The sequence below is a fragment of the Globicephala melas genome, chromosome 6 (genome assembly GCF_963455315.2).
Source record: "Globicephala melas chromosome 6, mGloMel1.2, whole genome shotgun sequence".
Lineage (NCBI taxonomy): Eukaryota > Metazoa > Chordata > Mammalia > Artiodactyla > Delphinidae > Globicephala > Globicephala melas.
The window spans coordinates 11,563,065-11,589,651 of record NC_083319.1 but is presented as its reverse complement, the minus strand read 5'-3'; the positions used below and the strand labels follow the sequence as shown (position 1 = coordinate 11,589,651).

At 53.5% G+C, this 26,587-nt stretch overlaps 1 protein-coding gene across 1 annotated transcript; it reads left to right on the top strand.

Moving 5' to 3' along the window:
- The first annotated feature begins 6,812 nt into the window (after positions 1-6,812).
- On the top strand, positions 6,813-26,017 carry LHX2 (LIM homeobox 2). The gene is made up of 5 exons (XM_030858712.2): positions 6,813-7,540; positions 9,077-9,279; positions 10,240-10,643; positions 16,280-16,485; positions 25,700-26,017. Exons 1-5 carry the CDS (start codon positions 7,421-7,423, stop codon positions 25,985-25,987), a joined length of 1,221 nt encoding a protein of 406 aa, XP_030714572.1. The 5' UTR covers positions 6,813-7,420; the 3' UTR covers positions 25,988-26,017.
- Positions 26,018-26,587: the final 570 nt, after the last annotated feature.

The following is a 26,587-nucleotide window of genomic DNA, read 5'->3' as shown; positions in this document are numbered from 1 at the left end:
TTCTTTATGCCTGAGAAAATGAGTCTATTGGAAATCAAAGTGTGAATACTTAAGCAAACAGAATTTCCCATATACCTGCAAGGACCCGTAACGATTTTCATTCATGCAAAGATAATCGATGGAACATTAGTTGTTTTAATTAATGGAAGAATAAAAATGGGGGAGGGGGCAAGAGGTTGGGCTAAGGCTGAAGCTTATGTGGGAAATGACTCACTCCTCACCTAAGGAGACAATGCCAGCTCCCCAAATAGCAGTAGAGATTTGCTAATCAAGCCAGTGGAAAGTTGGGCTGGGGTAGAGAAAGGGCTCTGCTGAAAGTGCAGGGTGAGAGAAGGTGGTGATCACACTGAGCATTTTCCCTTCCCTGCAACCTCACTGTTCCCCTTGGAAATGTACCACGTCCTACATCACCTCATAGGAGAGGAACCTTCTTACTTCCCAAGAAGGTGCGATTTGTGCTCGGAGCGAGTATGTTTTTGTGATGGTAAAACAGTGCCAGTGGCTGGGAAACCAAAATCAACATTCTTTAGCCTGGATTAAGGAAAGGCTGGGGCTGAATACTTGTGAGCTTCGTGAAATGGGCTGACAGACGTCTGGAGTGTGCTAGGTATGGGGCGATCCATCCTGCGAGTGTGCAGAGATCCTCTGGTTGGGGACTCAGGGGAGAGCCAAGTCCAGCATCTTTAGCCAAAACCCCCTCTTTTTGTTCTGTGGAAATGTTTACCAAATCCTCCTCCAGTCTAGTCAGCGCTGGCTGGGTACCCCTGTCGATTAGTGTAAGTGAAGCTCATAAAATGTTTATGAGGAAACCTTGCTTGGAAATAGAGTTTAGGGGTGCCCTGCTGTCAGAAAGGGGTGGCAGAGATGCCTTTGAATGGAGAAAGACCGTGGTAGGAATTTTTCCAGTCTCAAATGCATGTCGATACAAGAGTTGTCAGTTAGTCAAGAGTTCAGCTGCTTCCTCCCCCATCCCCACTTTTTTTCCACACAATCTTCCTGATTCTCCTGTTAGCAAAATGCGGTTCCCAGTGTGAGGAAATTTACAGCTGTTAGTTGTGCTTCTATCTAAAAAGCAACCAGATTAACAAAATGGGCAGAATTCTAGGACTGGGGCTCTTCTAGGACTGGGTAGTATTCTGGGTTAGATTAAGAAGAATTACCCTCAAGGAATGGTGGTAGTTACACCCGTTGAAAAAAAAATGACATCTTGTTGCAATATTTACTTTTTTTCCTTCCAGAATAGTTTACATCTTTGCATGGAAATTAGTAGGTGGGGAGATGCAATTAGCTATTGTGTATTTTGTTACAATTGTTCTTTAAGAATAATCTGATCTGACAGATTTACATTGTTGACAATGTAATGTGATTTAAGCAGACCCAGATACAAATTTTCCCCACCCTAATCAATAATGGTAAATCCTTTTGCTGAGATGAACAATCTCCGACTTAGTATATTCATGTTTCTTTTGCCGATTCCCTGTAATAAAATTGAACGTTTTGTCACCACTTTGAGAAACACTGCCAAACACCTTAAAACACATGTCACACGCCAGCAGCCCCTCATTTCCCTCCTCCGGGAGTTTCTACATCTGGAATCATAATCACAGATAAAAACCTTGACAAAATTGCATCTGAGTACATTCCTCTCTGCAGCCCTTACTTTCTCATAACATTTAATACAATATTAATACCTGCTACCAAAAGGCAGGAGGGAGGAAAGGGCTGCCAACCTCCACGTTTCCTGATGCATCATGTTCAAACCTGAAATTCACACTTCGTGTTTCATTTTAAGTTCAGTGCATTTAACAGGGCCCTAGAGAGAGGGCCCTGGTTAGTTCCCCCAACCTGCTCAGCTGACGCTCTGGGAGGCAGTTTCGGAACTGTTCAGATTGCTGCAGGGAGAAGAGGAGGAGGAATTGGGCTCCTCCATGCCTGAGTCGGGCCAAGCCACTTATCTATCCACAGACACTGGGGTTCTTCTTCGAAACAGCTAAGGCCCCACTAATTTGTATTGTCAATAGTGGTAACCAGCAGATTTTCTGTAAGGTGTGACCGAGGCAATGAGTTGATATCATCAAGAGGTGGCCATGCCTGAGCTGATTTGCTGACTGACAGCCTCTCGCATAATATAAAACACTCTCCCCTTCACCTCCTCCCCCAGGCCTGGGAAGGGGTGTCCTTGTTGAAGATATGGGGCTTTTCTGCCATCCTTGTGACTCAGCTTCACCCCATCTCTTCTTGGAGAGGTCCACACCCCCACATTCCTGCGTGGTGGCAAGGAATCACCATTCCTCTGCTATATAAATGAGAGCCAGAGGTTAGAGAGAAGGGGAAAATGCAGGGTGCTTACCCCCCTGGGGGGTTCCTGGGGGCATGTGTGATACACTGGAAGTGGACTTTCAGATATTGGTGGCTTTGTTCAGTCCTTGCCATTCTCTAACCAGAATTAGGGTTGAGACAGACCACAGCAGTTCTAGAGAGCCCAACCAGGAGTGCTCCCTCCCTTTTAAAGATTTAAACCACCAGGTTTCTGAAATGAATAACCAGCACCTCCAGTAGCAGCCTCACTGTAGAGGGACACACCCCCATACACACACACACACACACACACACACACACACACACACACACACACACAGTTCCCTAAGCAAGACCCACTTTGCAGCCGAGCAAGGAGTACAATTTGCTGAAGGGTGCAACCCTGAGAGCGGGAGACATTACACTCTACTCAGGGAACCGAGGCAGGCAACTGGCCCTGTGACTGCAGCCAACAGCTTTAAGAACACAGTTCTTCCTGCTGCAAAGCAGAGAAGAAACAGTTGTCTTTGCCTCTTTCTTCTTTGCAGTTATTATCCAAGAGGCTTTCCCCACCCCAGTCCACGGCACCATCCTCAGTGTTTCAGATAATCCATTGGCGGTGCCCAAAGGGGGTCCCCAGGCAGGCGGGTCTGGGGCCAAAGAGGGCGGCTCTCCCTGCGCGGAATCCTTCCCTGGTGGCTCCCAAATCAGGCGTTTTCTCTGCCTGCATTTCCCTCGGGGGAGACTCGAGAGGCTGCAAAAATCTGGGCGCCCGTTCGCTCGCTTGTCAAGAAGCAAACTGTCTTCACATTCTCCAAGAGCAACATCCCTGCCTAGGAAAAGGAAAGAAGAGGCAAAATAAATAAAACCAGTTAATGTTGTAGTTAACTTGCAAATCAAGTAAATCTGTTGGTGCCGTATTTGAGAAATAAACCATCAGAGCGTCACAGCAAACACACACTTCTGAACGTCTTCATTTTGATTTAATGGTATATCAGCGTCAACTATCGCTTCCTCTGCTGGTACACACGGCCTGATGCCGCGGGAGGAGGGTGCCCATGTTTATCACCGAGTGAGATGACTAATTACACCTTGTCAATCACCGGCTATGAAGACATAAAACCAGCGCGCACAATGAAGTAGTTGCCTGCAGCGTCAATTAGTTGGCGATTCGGCGGTTATTGCGTGGCCCTGCTTTGGCCGCCTCTAATAACGGGACGGAGCTCCGGGAACAGCGCACTGATCAATCACCCTCCTTCCGCGGCTGCCGGGCTCCCGCCCCCTCTTCCCCCGCCAGGCCCGGCCTCACTTTCTCTGGGCGGCATGTGCTTCCTCCCTCCGCGGCCCCGGCTCTGTGGCGCCGGCAGCCCCGGGAGCCCCGGGAAGTTTGCGCGCCCGCAGCTCCGCAGCCGGCAGCCGGGAGCCCCGCAGCCTTCGGGGAGCGCCGGGGCTGGTGGCCCCTTTGTTGGAAGAGGCGTGGAGGGAGCGCTTTTGTTCTGAGTTAGTCACGGTGGCCGGCTGGAGGCTGCTACCTCATTATGCGCCCGGTCTGTCTGTCTGCGAGGAAGCAGATGGTGGGGAGGTAGGCAGCGGCGAGAGTAGCCAGACCTGAATTCCGTTCACCTGTCACCTCCCACAAAAGGCAGGTTCAAGGGACCTAGGGAGTTTCTTCCCCTACCTGGGGGAGGGGCGTCGAAGGGCCGCTGTTTCCGGCGCCCCAGAAGGTTCCATTTACCCGCGGTTGCCTGCGCCCCCCACCCTCTGCCATCCCCTCGGCTGCGGCTTCTCGCACCGCGTAAATGTCACTCACGTGTCAGGGTGTGTGTTTACAGCCTGTTCCTCTCCTTGTTTAGTCTCCGCGGACAGGGCTCAGCGGTTGTACCACGTCCCCCCGCCGCTGGGGGAGATTAGCAAAGTTACCGGCCTCTGAACCCGGGGGCGGGGAGGGGTCCCCAGATCCCGTGGCGGGACATGGGTTTGAGCCTTTTGCAGACCGGAGCCCGTCCCAGCCTGCCACGGAGGGATAAATAGGCGGGCGCTCCCGGCGGGAATCCTGACTGCCAGGGAATTTGGGGTAGGTCAGCGATGGGTGTGGGCTGCTGGTCAGTGAGGTGTCGAAGAAAGCGTGCGCTTACAGATACGGGGGAAGTGAAGAGACGCAGGGTGTGTTTCCACGTTTCTTGGGAAGCCCGCGGCAAGAGTTACCGAGTGCTCCTCCCCCCGCCCCGCAGCTCCTAAGGCAGCCCCTCGAGTTCTTGAAAACGTATTGCAACCACCAGCCTGGGCGCAGAGCTGCACCAAGGACAAACACTCCAGCGTTGTTAACAATTTTTTTCCTACACGTTGGGCGACCCCCAATGAACCCCACTGACTCCCAGATTAGATTTTCACTCCCTACTTTCTTTGAAAGAAAGTACCCCAGATGCGTCAGTAAGACATGCTTGTGTTTTAGGCATCCGTGTGGCTGGGCGCTGGCCGTGTGCAGGCACCAGAGCACACGTCTGTGTGAACACTCGCGCACGCGCACCTTTGGGATTATGGTCCTTTCCTTGCCTCGCCTTGGGGCATCCGTGCATGTGCAGCATGAACACACATACTTGTAACTTCAAGAGTTTTGCAAATATGCAAGACATGGCCTCAGAGAATCGTGTGGCCTCGGAGAATCTTTCGCAGGGATCTAGGTAGAGTCGCCTGAGTGTGCAACTGTACATATAACTGTGCAAGTTTCCAGTATATACATGCACCCTCCTGCCTGGCACTGTACACTTATACTGGCAGTGCACGTGCTAGCTCTACATTCCTGCTGGCCGTGTTTTTGCCAACAAAGATGAACGTGTGCATTTGCACACATGAGCATGACTGTGCTTGGACGTTACAAGCACACGTATATTTATGCCTGAAACTTATATAAGATTTGTGTAAAGTATGATTTTGTGCTGCCTCAATTCTATGCCCTGTAAGATAAACTACACAGATCCTGGCTAGCCCCTTACCTCCTGTTGGCAATCAAGTCACTTCACACTAACCCGCCTCCAAAGCAGAGCCAGGAGATGGGACCCTATAACTGACTAGCTCATTCAGTTTTTCTCTACAATCACCTTTTATTTCCTAAATCCCGCTTCACCACACACCCGGGTATCGCTCCCAAGAGATCCTTGGTTGAGCCTAAAGTCTGGGGGTTGGGGTGGCAGTTGGGATTTAGGCAGCAGGCCAGGTTGGTGGAGAAGTGGTGCTGCCAGGAGGCAGGATGGATGCCCTTCAGTAACTGGGTCTGTGGCATGAGGCACCCAGCGGACAGAGAATGGGCCTGTGGTTTTTGAGAACCTCACTGATGCCTAATGTAGCTCGGAGTGGGAAAGTTTTTAAAGGGGGGAGAGGGAAAAGGAAGTGATGAAAGAATTTGCTTAGTGCCTACTATGTTCCAGGCATTTTACAGCCGTGATCTCTTTCACTCATCACATCCAAGTGGAGAGGGCTTTCCTGTCCCTCACTTAAAGATCAGAAACAGGCTTAGGGAAGTTAAGTCACTTGCCTAAGGTTACACTGCAAGTAAATGGCAGAACTAGGATCCGAACCCATGCCTTTCCTAGTTCCTACAGCCATGCTCGCACCCACTCTTCCAGGCTGGAGAGAGACTGGGAAGAGCGAGGAGCTGCATGCTGGACCATTAATTGGGCCCTAGCTCACTTGAAGGGAGGATAAGCTGGCTGGCCCCACTCCCCAGGAGCCACAGCTCCCACCGGTTCTTGCCTCTCTGGCTCAGTCGGGTCCGCGGGAGTCCTGCGCGGCAGCCCGCGGCGCGGAGCCTGGGCCGAAGGCAGAACTCGGCGGCAAGCGGCCCAAGGCTCTCCCAGCTCTGCTCCAAGGCCTGCCTTCCCAGGCCTCCCCAGCCGGTGCCCGAGGGGCGGCTCCGGGCCGAGGGGAGACCAGAGTGAGACCTCCTCAAGCATCCTCTGGCGGCTGCGCCTTCATAGGATGGAGACGGCGGGGAAAGAGGGTTTAAATTTCCTTCCCGAAGCAATCGCAGGAAACTGTTTGTAGCTTAAAACTCTAAACCCCGCGCTCTCCCTCCTCCCTCCCGCCCCCGCCCTCCAGCCTCGCCCACCAGCTCCCACCATCTCGTCGCTCCTCTCCTCCTCTAGCTGCTCCCCTCCCTCTCGGGTCTCCCGCCTTCCCGGAGCACGCGCTGCCAGGGCCCGGGGTGCCGGGCGGCCAATGGCGCGGCAGCAGGACGTGATGTCAGGCGCGGCTGTAGAAAAGGCGCGGACGCTTGGCTGGCGCGGACTGCAGAGCCGGGGCTGGGCTCGGCGCGCTCTTGGAGAGCATTGCGCGCGGCTGGGCCCGCGGCCGGCGGCTCCTCCTCCCACTCTGCTCCTCCTCCTCTTTTCTCCTCCTCCACCTCCTCCTCCTCCACCTCCTCCACCTCCTCCTCCTCCACCTCCTCCTCCTCCTCCTCCTCCACCTCCTCCACCTCCTCCTCCTCCTCCTCCTCCTCCTCCTCCTCCTCCTCTTCCTCCTCCTCCTCTTCTTCAATTCTCCCGGTGTCTCTGCTCCGCTCGCCGGCTTCCGAGAAACCCCTACTTCAGTAGCCGACCCAGCGCCTAGGCGGGTTGCCTTGGGCTGGGGGCACATCCCGGGGAGGGGAGCGGTCCAGGCAGCTGGGCGGCCGCGGGCACCTAGTCGCTCCCGGGTGAGCCCCGACCGCAGCCGTCGCAGCCTCGGGCAGAGTTTGCGCTCCTGCTTTGCGCCGGGGGCGCCGAAGACGGGCGGGCGATGCCCGCGGCGTGAAAGCGCCCGCGGCGGGCGCTGACCTCTGCCCTGGTCTCTCGTCCCCTCCCGCACCCACCCCCCCACCCGCCCCGTGCCCTTGTGACCCTGGCTTTGGCGCCGCCGACCAGGCGCCCCGCGATGTAGCTGCCCCCGCTCCTCGGCGGGAGGCGTCCTGGCCCGCGGGCGCCCGGGGCCCGGAGCCCGGCCTGGGGGCACAGCCGAGCTCGGGCGGGGCCGGGGCCGCGGTGGCTATGCACCGGGCCCGTTAGCGCGGGGAGCGCCAGGCAGCTGAGGCGGGGGGCAAGCCCTCCCGCGGAGGAGCCGCGCCCCCGGCCCCGCCGGTCCCGCCGCGATGCTGTTCCACAGTCTGTCGGGCCCCGAGGTGCACGGGGTCATCGACGAGATGGACCGCAGGGCCAAGAGCGAGGCTCCCGCCATCAGCTCCGCCATCGACCGCGGCGACACGGAGACGGTAGGCGCACAGCTGCGGGGTCGGGGCCAAAAGCTGGGACGGGACCGGCTCGGTCTGCTCCTCTGCTCTCCTAAGTTTGGGGGCAATTTGGGGAGCGTCCTTCGTGCCGCACGGGACTGGACGCTGGGGCTCCGCGGACAGGATGCAAGGCCCGTAGCTCCCGGCTCAGGGGAAACCCGGCTGCTGGCGGAGGAGGGAAACAAGGTTGAAACCGAAATTTCAGACGCTGAGGGTGGAAGAGAGCATTTCTCCCGAAGTGGGAGCGAAGTCCTACCCGCGGCCCGATGGCTCTCTTCTCACTTCAACGGGCGCTTTGGTCGCCAGCCCTTCGCTCTCCTCCACCACTCGGCTCTGGCTGCCGGCGGCGCCGCCTGCGGCGCGGGGAAGGCGAACAAACCGGCAGCACTGGGGCTCCAGCCGACTTGGGCCTCTCCCCGCCTCCTGGCAATCGGGGTTCCCGTCCCAGCGCAGTTTCAGGGGTCGAAGTCTTCTAGGCTAGGGCTTTTCGTTGTTCGCATCTTGGGCCTCCTGGCTGGCCCGACTTGGCTCGGTTAGGGCCGGGAGTTCAGGCTCTGGCCTGGCTCTTGTGGAAGGAGAGTCCGTTCGGATCTCCACACCTGGCTCCACCAGCCCAGCCCCAAATAGCCAGTTCCTTGCCTCAGACCTCCCTGGGGGCCCGATGAGCAGACGCTGCCCAAGCCGGGCCCAGAAGTGACCTTTAGAGGCCAAGGAGGTGGGGAGCACGAGCGAAGCTTCTCTGCTTGGAAAGCAAGAGCAGCAGCCCCCGTGCCTCTGCTTCTGAGCTCTTCTTCCCCAGTTAAACCCTCTCAGCCTGTCAGTTTGGTTAGGAGAGGATTTGGATTGGGCCTATCCTGCGCTCAGAGACTTTGAGGGTGCCCATGCACCCCACTCACCATCTCCCAGGACCCAAGAGGGCCCCAGACAATGTGCCAGAGGTGGTGGAGGGGCAGAGGTTGCCCCGCGATTTGCCCTGGCCTGAACCTTCGGCTTAAGGATCCAGAGATCACTGGGATTAGGGGCCAGGAGCTCCACCGAGTCTCTGGAGAGGAGTCTGTGTGGAGGGTGACTTTTAATGGTCATCTTACCCCTTTTCCTGGGACCCAGCAGAGTGGCTCCTTTAAGAAACAGTTCGGGGGAAGCTTTTGGAGGGCTTGGCTGAAGTAGCCACTGCTGCCCCCAGTCCCCAAACACAGCATGAGCTTTTCTGGGAAAAGAGCAGAGGGGACAGGAAGGGGGAGAAGTAAGGAGGAAGATCTATCCAGGCCAGCAGCCGGTCCTGGGCCTGTGGCCGGCTTGGGCTGCATGGGCGGGCCTGGGTCCTGAGCCCCCTGGATATGGGCCTTTTGGGGTGCAGGAAGAGCACCGCACACCCTGGCAGGCACCCCACCCCCACCCCCGCGTTTAGGGCTAGCTGGAGCCTCGGAGGGAGCTGCAGGTGCCCGGTTCCCTGTGGCGTGGCGGCAGGGTCGCAGGCTGACGCAGGCGCTGCGGACTCGCGCCTCCCTCCCTCCGCAGACCATGCCGTCCATCAGCAGTGACCGCGCTGCGCTCTGCGCCGGCTGCGGGGGCAAGATCTCCGACCGCTACTACCTGCTGGCGGTGGACAAACAGTGGCACATGCGCTGCCTCAAGTGCTGCGAGTGCAAGCTCAACCTGGAGTCGGAGCTCACCTGTTTCAGCAAGGATGGAAGCATCTACTGCAAGGAAGACTACTACAGGTAGCCCCCACCTCGGGACCCACTGCCCTGGGCACCCAGGACCCCTCATCTCAGATGCAATCTTCTCTGGTTGCCTTCCCTCCAGTCCCAAGGGAGGGTTCCCTGCCTAGGTCCTCCCTTCTCCAAGCCAGTACAAATTGGTTGACATCCTTTTTAAACAGCAATTTGAGGGAAATCTTGGAAAGATCTGCGAAGTGTAGGGACCCAGAGAAAAGCAGAAAGTGTCCTCTTCTTAGCTTAGACCAAAAATAAGCTCAGGTTGGGGGTCCTTGCACCCTTCTCCCTTTGAAGTTTCTTGGGTCAACTAGAGGGAACAGAAACAGGCACCCCCCCCCCAAACCCAGGCAGTCTAGGCTGGTGTGGAACAAAGTTGGAGGGAGAGCTGGGGGATTGGGTGCATTTCCGGGTCTTTCCTGGAGATGGGAGTGAAAACTGGCTAGGACTGAAGAACGGGAATCACTAACAGACTCCAGGTTCCTTGGTTCTCCTCTCTGGGTTTAGGGTTAGGTCTGCTTATTCTCTCTCCCTCTTTCTTTCTTTCTTCCTCTCCCTTTCTCTCTGTCTGTCTGTCTGTCTCTCTCTCTCTGTCTCTGTGTTTCTTACAAATTACAAACGTCTGTAGGATGCCCAGGCACTGCTGTGGAGGGCAGGATTAGAGGTTGAGGAAGGGGTAACTGGGAAGTTCCCCTTACTCCCGAGCAAAGGCTTTCCTAGGGCTTGCTCAGACTCTGGGTAAAGTCTTTGTAGGCACGAAAATGGTTAAGGGAAACTATATTTCAGGGTAGGACCAGACCTGGGCCAAAATCTAGTTCCATCTTCCCCCCATCCTCCAAGTTAAGACCTGGTTGCCAGTCTTGAGGAGTGGAGTTCCGCCAGTGGCAGCAATGGCACTTGGAGGAGGGATATGGGGGGGTACCCAACCGTGTGTCCCCACAGTCCCTCCCTCGATGGTCCCTACAGGCGGTTCTCTGTGCAGCGCTGCGCCCGCTGCCACCTAGGCATCTCGGCCTCGGAGATGGTGATGCGAGCTCGGGACTTGGTTTATCACCTCAACTGCTTCACGTGCACTACGTGTAACAAGATGCTGACCACGGGAGACCACTTCGGCATGAAGGACAGCCTGGTCTACTGCCGCTTGCACTTCGAGGCGCTGCTGCAGGGCGAGTACACCGCGCACTTCAACCACGCGGATGTGGCAGCCGCAGCGGCGGCAGCTGCCGCGGCCAAGAGCGCGGGGTTGGGTGCAGCCGGGGCCAACCCTCTGGGTCTTCCCTACTACAATGGCGTGGGCACGGTGCAGAAGGGGCGGCCGAGGAAGCGCAAGAGCCCCGGGCCCGGGGCGGACCTGGCGGCCTACAACGCTGGTGAGTGCGAGGCGCCCCGAGCGCCCCGACGGGTTGAGGGAAAGTGCACTGCGTCAGCGGCCAAGAGCCGAGTGAATTTCAGTGTCTTATACATGTATACTTATAGCACTCTGGGTACTCCAGCCTTTAGCTTCCCCAGGCCCACCGGACGACCTGGCAGAAGGGACATTAGCTCCCTGGGCTCCAGCCCTTGCGCTCTCGGCTGGAGCGGGAGGAGAGGGTGCATTAATGGTCCTGATGCTCTGGGTGCAGGACCATGTCGCTGAGAAATTTTTTAGAAACAGCTTTTTGGTTTGGGCCTTTTACCCACTTTGCTGTGCAGAAAGTGCAAGGATAGAGAAAACAAGGCAGAGCCGACACCAAACAGGCTCTAGGTTGGCGTGGCTGAGGGAGAGGATCTGGGGCGATGGATGAGCGAAGCAGAGCGGCGGGGGTCCCAAGAGAAAGCACTGGCTGTGGCCTCGGGCACCGAGCTTGGCCTGGCCTGCAGCCGGGGTCATGCGAAGTGTCCTGAGTGCGGCAGGCTCGGGAAACTTGGGCCCAGGAGCCTTTGAGAAAAAGTGGGTCGTAGTGTCCCACCCAATCCTCCTGCTCTGCCAGGTCTCGGTTTCCCCCCGGGGCTCTTCCTCCGAGTTCCGGGTGACAGCGGGGCGCTGGGATGAGAGCCGCGACCCTCCAAAGTCGGCGCCCCGGGTTGGGACCCAGTAGGCCTGGCCTTGCGCCGGGGTAGGGTGGAGGACTTGTTTCGCATTTCCGGCATCTTTGAACCCCGGGTTGTTCCGGGAGAGGCTCTGCCCCCTCTCGCGTCCCTCCACGCTCAGGACAGCTGCGGGGGTTCTGAGGCCCGGCAAATTGAACCATTAACATCTGCCCGAAGTCTGCACGGCCGGGAAAGGTTTATGACTCCCTGGGCTTCTGAACTTGATAGAGTTTATTTGCAATTACTTTCTTTATTTCGTCTGCGACAGAATTGGATTCGGAGACTTTGTTTTCTTTCTCCTTTTCCCCTTAGTCCAATGCACAAGTGGAAACAAAACAAAACAAAAACCCTGAACTGTGCGGAGAGGGCTGTGGTGGGGAAGAAGTCAGGATTATTTTGATTTTTAAAAATCTGAGCTGGCTCGGGGCAGGGGGCGGGCGGGGGGTGGGATGGGAGGCGGGTGGGGATCCCCTGTTCGCTCCAACGAAGTTGCTTGTTGGGTGATCGTGGGGCATGTGTGTCTTGGTGTGAGGAGCTGGGAGGAAAATACAGCCCCCAGTCTGGTAAATGGTGAGGGGGCTGCGGCCAGGTCTGCGAGGCGGATTTAATATTTGTTGAAGGCTCTACCAGAGATGCGGCTCTCCAAAACTTCCATCCCTCGTCACCCACCACCCTGAATAGACCACACGGAGTCCAGATCAGGTCCCCCAAAACAAGGCCGGTCTATTTATCAAGTGGGGTCGGCCTCCAGTAGGAACAGCAGGCGGGCTGGGCCACAGGGCGCGTGGTGGTTGGGAGCGGGATTATGTTTTCCCGGGCAGACAGGTTCGCAACCGGGTTCGCAACTGAAAGGTAGGAGGTACCGAGGTGTATTTGTGCTTTTTGCTGCTCCGCCGCCCTCCCTGGCGAGGCCGCGCCGCACCGAGCAAGATGTGGCTGGAGGCTGAGTTTCAGAGGAGCTGGCACCTCTACGAGACTTCCCCACGCATGCCATCTCGTCATTTTCTCTCCGGTCCCTGTCTTCCTTTTTTTTTCCTTTCGGCTCTCTAGGCGCCACTTTCTCTCTCTGCGTGCGTCTCCCGTTTCTCTGTTCCTGTCTCTTTCTCTCCCGACGCTCACGTCTCTGGCCTTGGCCCGGGCTTAACCGCGCACTGCGTGCCGCCGGTGGCTTTGCGGCGCGCTTACTCGGGGCTCCCGGGACTAGGTTGGGAAAAGGGGGAGCCTCCCTCGCTGCTCCAGCCCGGCCAGGCCTCCCCTGGTCTGGCTGCTGTCCCCCTCCCTCCCCTCCCGGCGCTGGCAGGAGAGAAATGGCCGCAGTGTGGGCCGCGGGGCCGCTGGGACTGGAAAGAGGGCCCGGTGGAGGGTGAGATTTCGGACGTGTGTCCGGGCAAGTGTGTGTGTGCGTGTGTGCGTGATTCTGACTGTGAGGACTCGAGCTTGTTTGTGTGAGTGTCCCGCACCCAGGGGCCCAGCCACACGGACCCCCTGCAAAGCCCATCGCTGTGGGGGACAGTCCGGTGGAGGAGCGGCGGCACCTCACTACAGCGCGGTGAGCTCGGGCAGAGTGGCGAGGGGGCGCCGTCGGTGCGCCCGGCCCTTCGCTCGGGGAAGGGCAGTCAGAGCGGCGGGGCCGCAGGGTCGGAAAGTCCTTCCGGGGCGATGGCCGCGGCGGTCCTCCTCTGGCTGCCCCTCTGGTCCGAGAGCGCAGCCCAGGTCCCAGAGGCGGAACTGAAACCTATCCCACCCCAGAGCGTGGCTGCCCGCCGGCCGGGGTCGCGGACAAGGCTGCCGGAGCCCGTGAGGGGCCCGGGCCGCACGCTTTGCGCCCGGGTTTGCGCGCCGCGGCCACGGGAGTCCCGCGCGGACCGGCCGGATGCCCGGGCCTCCCCCAGCCCCAGCTTTCTGTGTGTGTGTGTGTGCCTGGCGGCGTAATTACTGATTTGATTCCAATCCATTATTTAGACAATTGAACCTACAATCTAGTCTTTAGTAAAATGAGGCGAAGTCAGATTTGATTACAGGTTCAGTCCCAGCGACAAGAGCTCGAAACCCGATGGGTTAATAACAGATCACGAGTAAATTATTCATGATTTTACGAGCTCTTTAGCTCCATTGAATCGGCCTAATTGAGAGGAAAAAAAAAAAGGAGAGCGAAAGCTTGGTCCTCCCCCTCCCCTCATCCCCTTGCTCCTCCCTGGACCCAATCCTGGGGAACCGTGATCCTTCTGGGGAGCTGGGGGCGAGAGTGCGGGGCTTGGGGCACCGACCAAATCTGGGCTCAACAGCCTCTTTGCCCCCAGCGCAGCCCCCTGCCCCAGCCGCTGGCCGGCCTCGGCCTCCCTGCCTTGGGCCGACTCCTTTTCTGCCCTCCTCTCTTTTTCTCCCTTTCCCCTTTTCACCGCTCCCCAGCCTGTAACAGCTTCGAAAAAGCCACCCCGCAGGGACCCAGTCTCCCTGAGACCTGGGATTCAGTTCCGTGGCCTGGACCCTCCACCACACAACATCCCTACTATTTCCGGGCCTTGCTGTCCCCTCAGGCTCTCTCTGTGTCTCTCCTGGTTTCTTTCTGTCTTTGTAGCTGTTTCTCTCTGGTTCTCTCCATATCCACTGCTTTCTTTTCCTCTGCCTCTTCTCTCTTTTTTCCTGGCTCTGTCCATTTTCCCTCCCTACCATCTCTCCTTTTCTCTCCATTCTCTCTGTCTTTCTACATCTGTCCCTTTCTTTCCTTTCTCTGCCCTTTCTTTCTCCCTCCCCCAACCACCTCCCCCCATCTAGGCCTCACTCAGGGCATGTCCCTTGGGTTCGTGGGGCGCCAGGGTCCCCATGGAGCTCATTAACAGCAGCAAGGCCCAGGCAGGGGCTGGGCGGAGGAATGGGCCCAGAGATCCCCTGTGGGGAGGCCTGCCCCCCCCTCCCGTGGAGCTGGGGACTAGGGGCAAGAAGAGGGTTGCTCCCCACAGTGGGGGCAGGGCAGTTTCCATGGATCCCATTCGGAGTCATTCTGTGATCCCCTTTAAATTGCTGGATCCTCGTTCTTCACTCTGAGCACTCTCAGTGGGAGTAGCCTGGCTGGAGGACTTGGGTGCCTGGGTGCCTATGGGAGGAGCCCTTAGGAGGTGTAGCCACTTGCTGACAACTCCTAGGTTAGGGACAAGACCAGCATCTTGTGAAATTTTTCTGTAAGGGACCACTCCTCACTTGGACAGGGGAGGAGTAGGTCACCAGGAGAGCAGGAGTACTTCTGAGGTAGTATTGCCAGATAAAATGCAGGACTCCCAGTTAAATCTGAATTTTGGGTAAACGACAAGTAAATTTTTTTAGTGTAAGTGTATCCCATACAACATTTGAATTTTAAATAAACAATGAATAATTTTTTAGTATGAGTGTATGCCATGCAATATTTGAATTTTAGGCAAACAACAAAGTGGTTTTCAGTACAGGTATGTCCCATGCAATATTTGAGACATCATACTAAAAACATTTTTATTGTTTATCTGAAATTCAAATTTAACTGGACAATCTGTATTTTTATTTGCTAAATCTGCAGCTCTATTATGGGCATGTGATGAGACAGGAGATATATTCCCAGTTGCCCACTTTAGGGGGAATGAATTAATCTCTTATGAGGCATTCCCCAAAGTAAGCCTTATGTGTGGAATGGCTCAGGATGTATTGAGGGGATCTTGGAGAGGGGTCCTGCGTGTCCCCATCAGCCACCAGGTTGCTAAGCAACTTCCTGAGGCCCAAGTTTTCCATCCCTGTCCCCCACCCCGGTGCCTTCCAGGCATTGGCAGGCCCAGCTGGGCCCCTTCTGGATGGGGACGGGCTCCCCAAAGAGTCATGCTTCATCTTTGCCTGCCTTTATGGTGTAGGGGAAAGAAACAGCAAGGAGGCAAGCACTGCAGTGTTGAATCTAGGCTCAGCCATAACCAATGGTGTGGCTTTATTTTCCTTAGCGTTAGCTTCCTCATCTCTAAAATGGGGTGAATAGCAGTAGCCACCCCTTGGAGCAGTAGTGAAGCCCCCCTCCGCCCATGTATGTAGAGCCAAAGGCATACCCTGGGTGTGGCATACATGTTCATTTCTTCCTCCAGCTTCCTTCCCTTTTGGTTAGAACTCTGCCACTCCATGAGATTTCCAAAGATAGCTTTACCTCCCTGCCTCATTCACCTCATTTGTCAAACTGGGAAACAGCTGCCTCATAGGGCAGTGGTGAGGATTAAGCTACAAAATACAATTTCCAACCTTCGACCCAGTGCCCGCGGCCCAGGGCTAAGGGATCGTGCCAGTACCTTTGGTTGTAGGAACTGATGAGGGAGAACTGAAAGTGAGTGGAGAGTATGGAAAGTGAGTTGAAGCCTGTGACTTCCAGGTGCCTGCCCCAGACACTGTGTGGGGGGAAGGGTCAGGGGAGACTGGAGACTGCATTCCTCCTTAGGGAGTGCAGGGAGAAACGGGGAGATCATGGGCCTGCTTCTGCAGTCAAGTGACTTCCATTTCGGAGCCTCAGTTTCAATATCTGTAAAAAGGGGGAAATAATGCTTGGCTCAAAGGGTTGTTTTGAGGATGAAAATGTGCATGTAAAGCCCTTTAGCACATCTTGTGGAGTTGAATGTCATTGACAAGTTGTAGCTGTTGTTATTATTACTATTATTATTGTAACATGATGGCTCAGAATGGTTTTTGGATTCTCCTAGAGCTGGGTTTGAATCTAGCATTTCCTAGCTGAATGACCCTGGGTAGATGGCTCTCAACCTCAAACTCCCCTATAAATCTATAAAATGGGATAATATCTCCACCTCACCAGGGTGCAGCACCCACCGTGTGGTTCTGAGGCTAGAAACATTTGGCGAAGCGTGGGGTGGGTGTGGACTTAGCAGTGTTGTGGGGGTCCGGGCCAGGAGGTTCACCTGCTGCCTCTGCGTTCCTTCCCCAGCCCTGAGCTGCAACGAGAACGATGCGGAGCACCTGGACCGCGACCAGCCGTACCCGAGCAGCCAGAAGACGAAGCGCATGCGCACCTCCTTCAAGCACCACCAGCTTCGGACCATGAAGTCTTACTTTGCCATTAACCACAACCCCGACGCCAAGGACTTGAAGCAGCTCGCGCAAAAGACGGGCCTCACCAAGCGGGTCCTCCAGGTCAGCCAGGCCGGGGCTAGGGGTGGGGGCATCTGTGGCGTCAGGACCTGCGGTGGAATCCCACAGTGGCCGTGGGCCTTGGAAGGACCTTCTGCTCTATGTCCGCCTATCTCTTTATCTTTCTCTGTTCTCTTTCTCCATCTCTTCAGTCTATCTCTAGCTGTATTTCAATCTTTTTTTTTTTCCATTCTAACTTTGTCTTCTCTCCTTCAAGTTTTGTCCCTCAGTGTTTCTGTTTTGTGTCTGTGTGTCCCTCTGTCCTCTTTGTCTACACACTCAGTCTCTTTTCTTTCTTGTAAGCAATTCTTAGTTGCTATTTATTACCCAAGTGACACTCAAATATGCTCATGTTGTAAAAGGTTCAAGCATTTCAGTTAAACCAGAGCTTCCCCCCACACCCCCACCGGCAACCTTGGCCCCTTAAACCAGGATGCCCGTCCAAGGCACCTGCTGTTAGCCATTTGCTCCTTCTGCTTCTTGTTCCTCACTTGCTCTCTCTAGTTTCTCTCTCTCTCTCTCTCTTTCTCTCTCTCTCTCCTGTTTCTCTCTAGATTTACCTTCTGTTTCTTTGTTGCTTCTCAGACTCTCCCAGAAGCAAGGTTTGTAAGGGAGAGGGATTAGGGCAGATCCCCTGGGTGGAAGTAGATGGGTGCCTCTGAAAACAAGCAGCATTGCACTTGTATGTGAGGGTGCTTTCTTGATAGAGAGAATCCAGAGCTTTCACCAGATACCCTAAGGGTCTGTCCACCACCCCCAAAATGTTAAGAACCCCATTTGGGGATACAGGTATCCCAGCTGCCTGTATGACCCAAACTTGTGGCAGAGCCTTGGGTCACCACTTTTAAAATCTTGAGCTCCTCCTCTTACTCATTTCATGGTCCTGGGCAAGTCACCTAACTCCTCTGAGCCTCAGTTTCCTTGTATGTGAAATGGGCACAAGAAATTACACTGAAGGCTTATTGGAGGAGCAATTGAGATAATGTAAGTGCCCATCACAGTAGCTGACAACCGCTCAGTGGATGGTAGCTAGGATAACATTAACTAGAATAATCAGTTGACTGATATTAACTAGTATAAACAATTATTCTGGTGGTTGGACTTCAGTTTCCACATCTGTACAATGATAAGGTGGGAGAATAGCTCCCTTTATAGCTAGTTTAACCAATTTATTCCTCAGAACGTGTGACTGTAGGGATAACAATGCACATTTTTGGGTAAGAAAATCGAGAGATGAAGTGAGTTGACTGTGGTCCCACAGCAGGAGGAGTGGTGCTGGAATCTGAGGGCAGGCCAGTGCGACCGACCCCCTAGCCCTAAGTCTTTGAGGACTGAGGGCCCGGGGGTGGGTGGCGACACCGAGTGGGTGAGGGTGATGGTGACGACACCGAAGGCTGTGAAGCCACCCTAAGCTTTCTTGCGAGTTTGTTAGAACTTTTAAGAAAGCATTTTGGAGGTGACATTGGTGGGGGGATGGGACTGTGACGCGGGCGAGGGTCCGCAGATCTCCGGGAAGCCTGGAGTCCGGGCGCCTAGGCTCCCGGCTGCCGGCCAGGCGCACCGCGACGGGTCTGGCGCAGCTTGGTCTCGCGCGGTCTCAGTGACGTAGCGGAGGGAGCTGAGGACCCGCCAATGAGACGCCGATGCGCCTCTCTGGGCCCGCCCCCCGCCCTGGAGTTCCCCGCAGGCCCCGCCCCTCCTGTTTGGGATCCGTTTTGCCCAAGGTCCCTCTGACCAGGGCACTAGAAGAGGCGGCCCCTTGGGGTCTCAGATCCCGCTGGCCCGTTTTCCTCCGACTTTTCCTTTTGGGGATTAGGTCGGGCGACTCTTCTTGGCGCCCCCTCTGTTCCTCAGCCCTGGGCGAATTTGGACGCAGGATCTGTGGTTGCTGCCTTTTCTCTGGTTAGTAGTCCTTCCTCTCTCTAGATGCCCTTATGGTGAGTTGGTGGGGGAAAAGGGATCCGTGAAAAAAGCCCTAAGAGCAGGCAGGGGCAGGAACAGGGACTTGAAGTCAGGCAGAGCGGGGTTCCGTTCTGCCCGTCTACTCACTGGCAGTGTGTCTTGCACAAATTAGTTACCCTCTCTGAGCCATAGCTTTCTCATCTGTAAAATGGGCACCATTAGGGCACATACCTCGCCAATTATCCAGATTAAGTGAAATAAAGAGTAAATGTCCATGGTTGGGTCTGAATCTGGGGTGGGGAGCTGATCTCTGCTGGCCTCTGTAAGGCAGGAAGCTTGATTTAGGAACACATTGGATTTCCAGCATAGTTATCTCTCATTCTTTCATCTGACCAAATAGCTATTGGCACCAGGCCCTGGGGACACAGAGGTGAATGAACCACAGTCCTAGCCCTGAAGAAGTTCACCTATTAGGTGTGAGACAGACCCACAATCAGTTTCCCCATAGTGTGATCAGTCGGGAGGGAGTTTCTATGGGAGACCAGGGGAGAAACCAATTACCTACCCTGTATGTGAGGAAGGGTTCATCTGTGTGACCTGGGTCTAGACTTGCTCTTCCTCCCCTAGAATCCTGAGCCAGGGCTGTTCACACCTGCATGCCCTCTCCACCATGGGGACTCAGAAAAGCCAGGGCATGGGACTAGTTGAGAGAGAGAATCACTGATAGAAGCACTAATCAATAAATGTTTGAGTGCTCTACTATGTGTCTGCTATGTGTTGAAAGACTCATGAAGTACACTTGCTCATTGAGTCCTCGCTATCAGGCATCATGATCCCTTCTCCTCCACTGTACAGATGGGAGAACACTGAGACCCAAATGATTTCCACTTGCCCCAAGTCACACTTTGCTGGTAGGTAGCAGAGCTGGATCCAAATCCAGGCGCGTCTGATCAGTGGGCCTTGCCCTTTCTCCTGACAGCCTCTGAGTGTGAGTATCGTTTATGGCCTGTACGTTGTTGGGGTGAGGGCAGTCATACCCACAGGACACATCAGACCCCTGTTCTCCCTCCTCCCAGACCTCCCAATCTCCTGCACAAATGCTTAGTATTCCCTAACAGCACAGCAGCTCATGATTATGCAGCAGTTTGCAAAGCCTTGTCTTTCCAGCCACTCATCTTCCTTACCTTAATATTTTCCTGCCCATTTTACAGATGAGAAGCTTAAGAACTAGTGAGGTGAAGTGATTTACTTGAGGACACAGGAGCCAGGCATTGACAGGGTGGGGCTCTCTCCCAGGTGTTCTGACTACTGATGGGCCAGCTAGGGGAGATGGGATGGGGGCAGTTTGGGGCGAAGCAGCTGGTGGTGTGGCTTTGGAAGGTAACATAGAGATTAAAGTCCTTTCTGACATAACAACAATGTGATTTGGGCACTTTAGCTTCTTCTCTCAGAGCCCAATTCCTTGTCTTTGAAGTGGAGATAATAATAGCTTGTACCTTGAGGATTCCTGAGGATTGAGACAATGAATGGGAAGGCTCCAGCATGGTGCCTGCTGGTACAAAGTAGACAAAGTAGGTGCCCATGAAATGGCTTCTCATCACTGGCTACACAAGCTTAATTGTGCTAGGCCTCGGGTGCCCCCTGCAGGTTGTGGTCCACCTCGACCCTGTGGAGAGAGTCTGAAGGGCAGGGCAGGTTGAGGTTGAGGCTGAGTTCGCAGAAGTGGATGAGGTAGGGTATGTGTGTGTGTGTGTGTGTATATGTGTGTGTGTGTGTGTGTGTGTGTGTCTGTGTGTGTGTGTCTGTGTGTGTGTGTGGCAGGCCCCGGTTATGAGCGAGTGACTTAACCTCTCTAAGCTTCAGCTATGAAATGAGGATGATAACAGTGCTTCACTAGGTGGTTGCAAGGAGTAAATAAGATGACATAAAGTGTAATTTATAAAGTGTACATGAGGGACTCAAAAATATTAATTTCATACACATTTACCTAGTAAGGTTCAGTCTACCATCCCCTTTTGCACACATTTAGAAATTTTAATTATCTTCATTTTGCAGATGAGGAAACTGAGGTTCAGAGAGGCTAAAACCCTTGCACTGAGGCTCACAGCGAATAAGTGATGGGAGGGGTCAAGCCCAGATTGGTTTGATTCCACAGCTCTTTCCAATATGGCACAGTGTAGGGATTGGGATTCTCAGCGCCCCCTCCCCTTGGATGTAGCTGCCGAATGCAGCAGGACAGATGGGGGACAAAGGGAGGAGTGAGTCATAGATGCCATGTCTTGGTAGGAAAGCAGGAATTCTGTTGTAAAGCCCTAGGGGTGTAAAAAGTGCTCAGAATTGTCACCAGAAGCAGCAGCATGACAATCACAGTACTCACTTGTCACCAGTGGGCAAGGTGACCGGGAGACAGAATGGCTCCTTGGACCGAAGTCCATTAAGACATTAAGCTTTACCAGTTCTTGGAGAGCATTGCTCAGCACATCCATGCGCCTCTGCATTGCCTCTCTTCCTTCCTGGGGAAGGATTAGGAAGGCAGAATATTAAGGTGCCCTAGGCTGGGGAAGGGGCTGGTGAGCTGATGGATTTGGATGGGTGAACGTCTCCTTAGGGGTTCCCAGTGTGACTTTGAAGGAAAATACATTTTAACAACCAGCAGTTTAAAAGCATTCTTCAGATGACCAGTTAGTCATCATTAGCCTATGTGAGAGCTCAAGAACTGAGGACACTAGCTTTCCTCCATTCACTCACTTCAACAAATACACTGACCTGCCGTGTTCTGGGCGGGGCATGAGGTACTGAGGATTCAGTGATGACCCTGGCAATGAACAGGCCCGGCTGGAATGTACAGTCCACAGGGGAGACAATGTCCAGCAAGGTACTTTATAAATAATTAAAATGGTGATAAGATTGATCTCTGTATTTTTCTGTATATTTGAAATATCTCATAGTAAAAATACCTTTAAATGATTCCAGGGCCAAATAAGTTTGGGAAATGCCAAAGATTGACTGCATCCTTCTCTTAGAGATCAGAGCACACTGGCATTAATACAGGCATTGAGAAATCTTGAAGAGATTCAACTTTGTCTAGTCCAACATTTCCCAAGTGTATTTGGCCACAGAACCCTTATTTAACTCTTGACAAAAATAAAATAGAAGAAGTGCTAGGATGGAAAAATATAGGAGTGCAACGAGAGCATAAACACGGGGACCTGACCTGGGGAGGGAGGTGGTCAGGAGTGGCTTCCCTGAGGAGGTGAGGTTTAAACTAGGACTTCAGTTCATTGAGCCTCAGCTTCCCCACCTGTAAAATGGGGAGAGTGAGCATTGTTCTGCATGTCATTTGCACAGGGCTGTACAGAGTGTTTGATCTAGTCACGGATGGTTGAAGTTGGATGGAATTTCATAGGTGATTTGGCCCAAATCTCTCCGTTTAGAAGAGAGGAAACTGAAGCCCAGAGAGGTGGAGCGACTTGTTCAAGGCCCCAGAGCAAAGTAGTTGTAGCCCTGGAACTGGACCTAAGGGGTCCTGATATCCAGTCCACTGCTCATTATTTTTTATTCTTTAAAGAAAACTTTCTTTAAAGTTTATAAAATAATAGAACCACCATACAGGCAGGTTAGAAAACTAGGGGGGAAAGTTACCCATATGAAGACACAGGAAACCAGTAATCCAGGTGTGCAGTTTGGAAGTTAAGTAGTGGGTAGGGGCGTGGGCCCAGCTTGCTGGGATGCACATCTCATCTCTGCGTCTTTGGCTGGGCTCTGGGCCTCAGTCTCCTCACCTGATGATAATATCAGTGCTGACCTTGTAAGGCACTAACAGGAGTTCATATGTGTAAAATCCTTAGAACGTTGCTTAGACGTTGCCTTCTGAGTGAATAATATTGGTCGTTATTATTTGCTTTATGAAGTTGCAATACCAGAGGATGTCATTTTGTTATCCTTTTTTTCCTCACATAACATTCGTCACAAGGCATTTCCTCTGTGACTGCGTGGAGTGGCTGTGTGGTGACTTCCACTTGTCCCATCTGGTCAGATGCTTTGGATGCAGCCATTGGTTTTGATGTCATAAAAAGAAACCGCCAGTGGACATTTTTGGTCTTGAAGCGTTTGTATTTTGGCTGGTTTCCTTAGTGGCCCTGGAGGGGATCTGTGGGGCAGAGTGGGTTTCCCACTGACCCTCCTGGTCTCCTTGATGAACGAATCCTGGGGAAGGGGATTTGCGAGGCAAAGCTCAGCCTTCAGGGCCAGGGGGTGTCTGAGGAGGAGCCATGTAACCATGTGGGCTTCCTCCTCCACCCAGGACCTACTGGGGATCCCCTGGGCACCTGACTGAGGCACTCCCTGGAGATGAAGAGAGAGGGCTGTCAGTTTAAGAAGATGGGTGGGTAGAGCAGATCATCTTCCTTGTTGCAGCTGCCAGAGAATCGCAGCCTGTCAGCACTCCAAGAGGCCATAGAGATCATGTGGTGTGGTCCAACTCCCTTGTTGTACAGGTAGGGAAACTCAGGCAGACCCAGAGGTAAGGGACTAGCAGGGGTCACTTGATTGGTCAGTGGCAGAACCGGAGCTGGAAGCTACAGCCTGTGCTCTTTCCACTACATCATAGTTGCTTCTGTGTTTATTCACTCATTCATTCATTCATTCATTCATTCACTGACTCACTCCGGATCATGTGGTAGGGAAAGCATGGACTTTTTATGGCAGATAATCCTGGATCTTAATCTCAGTTTGGCCTCTGTGTGACCTTGGGCAAGTGACTTTGCCTCTCCAAGCCTCTCTGGTTTTAAATCTATAAAGTGGGGATAATGATAGTACCTCCCTACTTGGCCTATCATGGAGATAACCTGTGACCGTGCATGTTAGAGGATGGCTGGGTGCCCGGCATGAAGAGGTCTGTAAATGTTATCTGTTAGTATTACTATTAACTCAATGCATGTGACTGATTCTTAATCTTTGCCAGTCCCTCTGCCATATCCCCAGGGATATAAAGATGACTTAGACAAGGTCCCTGTCCCAACAACCTCTTGGGAGGGGATTTTTTTTGAAATACCCAGGAGAATTCTGGTGAAGCCTGGCTTAAGGTGAGAAACAAACTCCACACAAACCCCCGCAGCAGATGGCTTTTAGTTGAGTTGTTGACTTTCATCCACCAGATTCCCAGCGCCTCAGATTCGGTAAAGCAGAGAAGGCAGTTGTGGAAGATGGTGTCATTGTTTACAAACCTCTGTTAGGGGCAATGCCAGAGAAATAGCAAACAGCCAGCAACTAACTGTTCCAGCCCTTCCCAAGGGCTTGGAGCCCCGGACCTATGGGCGATGCACTGCCCCCGGGGCTTCCCGCTCCTGCTACCACTTGGAGAGTCAGGCCCACAGGACGCTCACAGGGCCACACATGCTCAGGACAGGACGGTGGCAAGAGTGTCACAGCTCCAGGCTTCCTCATCCCCAATCTGCAGTGTTACTTTGGGGAAGTCGCCTCTTCTCTCTGAGGGTGTCTGGGGGCTTTCTCCATCATATTCTCCGTCGGTCATTCTCTGGGCCAGACGGACAGAGTCCCACCTCTGTAGATTCCTGCAGGCCGGGCAGGGAAGGGAGCCCCCATCGCAAGAAGTGCCTGTCGAGGCTGGTCTTAGAAGCACTGTACTTATTTGCAAGCCCCCAGAAGAGGTGATGGGCTTGCTTTGGGCAAAGGCCAGGGAAAACGTGCTTTCTTCCTGGAAAGATCCAGCGGGAGAGAGCTTTGTTTCCCAACTTCACAGGGTCTGCATCTCCCTCCTTACTCCAGGATTCTAAAGGCTGTGCTTTTTAATTGAGCCCAAGTTGTATCAGGCCACCAAAAAGAGGGTTTGAGGCCACAGGCCCCTGGAGCTGGGGTGGTCCCCAGGGGAGGGTGGGGCCGAGGGCTGGCCCTTCCGATCCCTGTCTGAGACACTGGGAAGACAGGAGATGCAGGCGCACCTGGAAGGACGCAGCTGGACACCCTAGAATCTGTTCAGTTCCCCAAGGCCCTCTGTTTTACCGGGAGGCTTCCGGCGAGCGTTTTCTTCACGCAAAGGGAAGGGAAGGGGCCCTGCCCTTTGGGCTTTTTTCTCTGGGAGATACAACCTCCCACCCCATCCCGCAACCCTCCTCCCCCCAGATTTTCTTGGCTTCTCCCAAAGTACTTTGAGGACCTCGGGGTACAGCGGGATCTCTCTGTGGAGTTCGATGGGTGGGCATACTGGCTGGGGGGTGCTGTGTAGATAAGTATCGATGCTTCGTGTGTACAGGCTTGTGTGCAGTGGTGTGGGTGCGAATGTGTGCGTGTGTCGGTGCTCAAGGGAAAATGAAAGCAAACCCTTATTCTCTCTCGGGCATTCTTTTCACACAGAGCTCAGTAACTGGGCCCCCCACCCCACCTCCCTCGTAAAGGATACTGGGACATGGCAGGTCGGGAGAGGGAATCTTTCATCGGGCAGCTCTTCCCATTCTGTCCACTCCGCCCTGAGACCTGAAACCCAGTGGTCCAGGATGCTGGCGGCTTCTCCAGCAGATAGCGGCAGGGATTAGGAGCTGCGTCTTTCTCTTCCTCTTAGTAACTCTTTATTGACTGATTCCTGTGTGTTCTTTACATCGTTCTGGTATTTCCCAGACTTGCCATGAAAAACTTGAAAAATGGTACCCACAAGAATTTGTGGGATCTCTTGCCCGCTTAAAGGCGACTGCCAAAAAAACGAACCTCTCAACCATGGTGGAAAATGATCGAGATTCAGCTTGTGTGAATCTCCCAGAACAGAATAGAAATGCTATGTGAGCCACATATGTAATTTTACATTGAAAACTGTCCAGTAGCCACCTTAAAAAAGCAAAAAGAAACCTGTAAAATTAATTTTAAGGATATATCCTGTTTGGCCCAATATATTGTCATTTCAACGTGTAATCAAAATAAAAATTACCATCGAGATATTCTACTTCCTTCAAATCTGATGTGGTTCTCACCTATAGACCAGCCATCTTGGGGCTAGCCACATTTCAAGTGCTGGGTGGCCACATGTGGCTAGTGGCTACAATATTTGAGAAACTTCTAACAGAAGGGGAAACCCAGTAACAGGCAATTCGAGGAAAGGACATTTTTATTGTATTAACAATAAAAATACAAAACAAAATATTGCCAGCCCAACTTTTTAATACACAGCTCCCCCACCCCCCCACCCCCATTCCGGCAGAACACCGATTGGCATCTCTGAGTTAAACAGTCCGGAGGCATGCTCTGCCCTTCTTCTCCTCGTCCTGCCCGCCTTCCTCTGACCAGCCCTTCCCTCTCCCCCACGCAGGTCTGGTTTCAGAACGCCCGGGCCAAGTTCAGGCGCAACCTTTTACGGCAGGAAAACACTGGCGTGGACAAGTCGACGGAGGCGGCGCTGCAGACGGGGACGCCGTCAGGACCGGCCTCGGAGCTGTCCAACGCCTCGCTCAGCCCCTCCAGCACGCCCACCACCCTCACAGACTTGACTAGCCCCACCCTGCCGACTGTGACATCCGTCTTAACTTCTGTGCCTGGCAACCTGGAGGGCCACGAGCCTCACAGCCCCTCGCAAACGACTCTTACCAACCTTTTCTAATGATTCTCGGTCCCCCGCCCCCGCCCCACAATTTCTTTAAAAAAGAAATTATCTTTAGTTGAATTCCAAGTGTATTTTAAAATAGAGGCTTTGAGCAACTAACTAACCACATTTTAGGATCTCGCCTGGAAAATGAGGAAGAAAATAACTACGCCCCTTGCAGACACAGCGGTGTGGACTGGAATTACTTGGAAGATCTATCTGCAACACAACATTTGTGTCACTGTACAGTTTTTGTGGACTGAGCGAGGAAAAACAACAAATAATTTAAGTTGGCTAGAGCTTCTGTATTTTCAAAGACTGCCACGTGCCTTAGGAATACTGTTTTATCTCCATACTTTGGATGACTTGTTCATTTTTCTCTCCCTCTTTTTCTCTCTGTATATTTATGACCAGAGCAAAAATGTAAAAAAAAAAAAAAAAAAAAAAAGTTTGTTACTTTGAATAGTCCTAAAAAAGAAAAAAAAAAAAGGAAAAAAATCAAACCCCCTCCAACAGTCGCTTTGTTGTTTTAGAATTTTAAGGTGGAAGTCTGTTCAAATATCAGAATTTGTAAAATCTAACCAGTAATAAAACCACTTACTGAAACTAGCTGGTGCC

Bases quoted from the DNA above. Each gene is read 5' to 3' on its own strand.
- LHX2 (XM_030858712.2), top strand. From the start codon at position 7,421: ATGCTGTTCCACAGTCTGTCGGGCCCCGAGGTGCACGGGGTCATCGAC. The intron at 9,280-10,239 runs GTAGCCCCCACC...TGGTCCCTACAG, and splicing joins TGCAAGGAAGACTACTACAG to GCGGTTCTCTGTGCAGCGCT. The intron at 16,486-25,699 runs GTCAGCCAGGCC...TCCCCCACGCAG, and splicing joins TCACCAAGCGGGTCCTCCAG to GTCTGGTTTCAGAACGCCCG.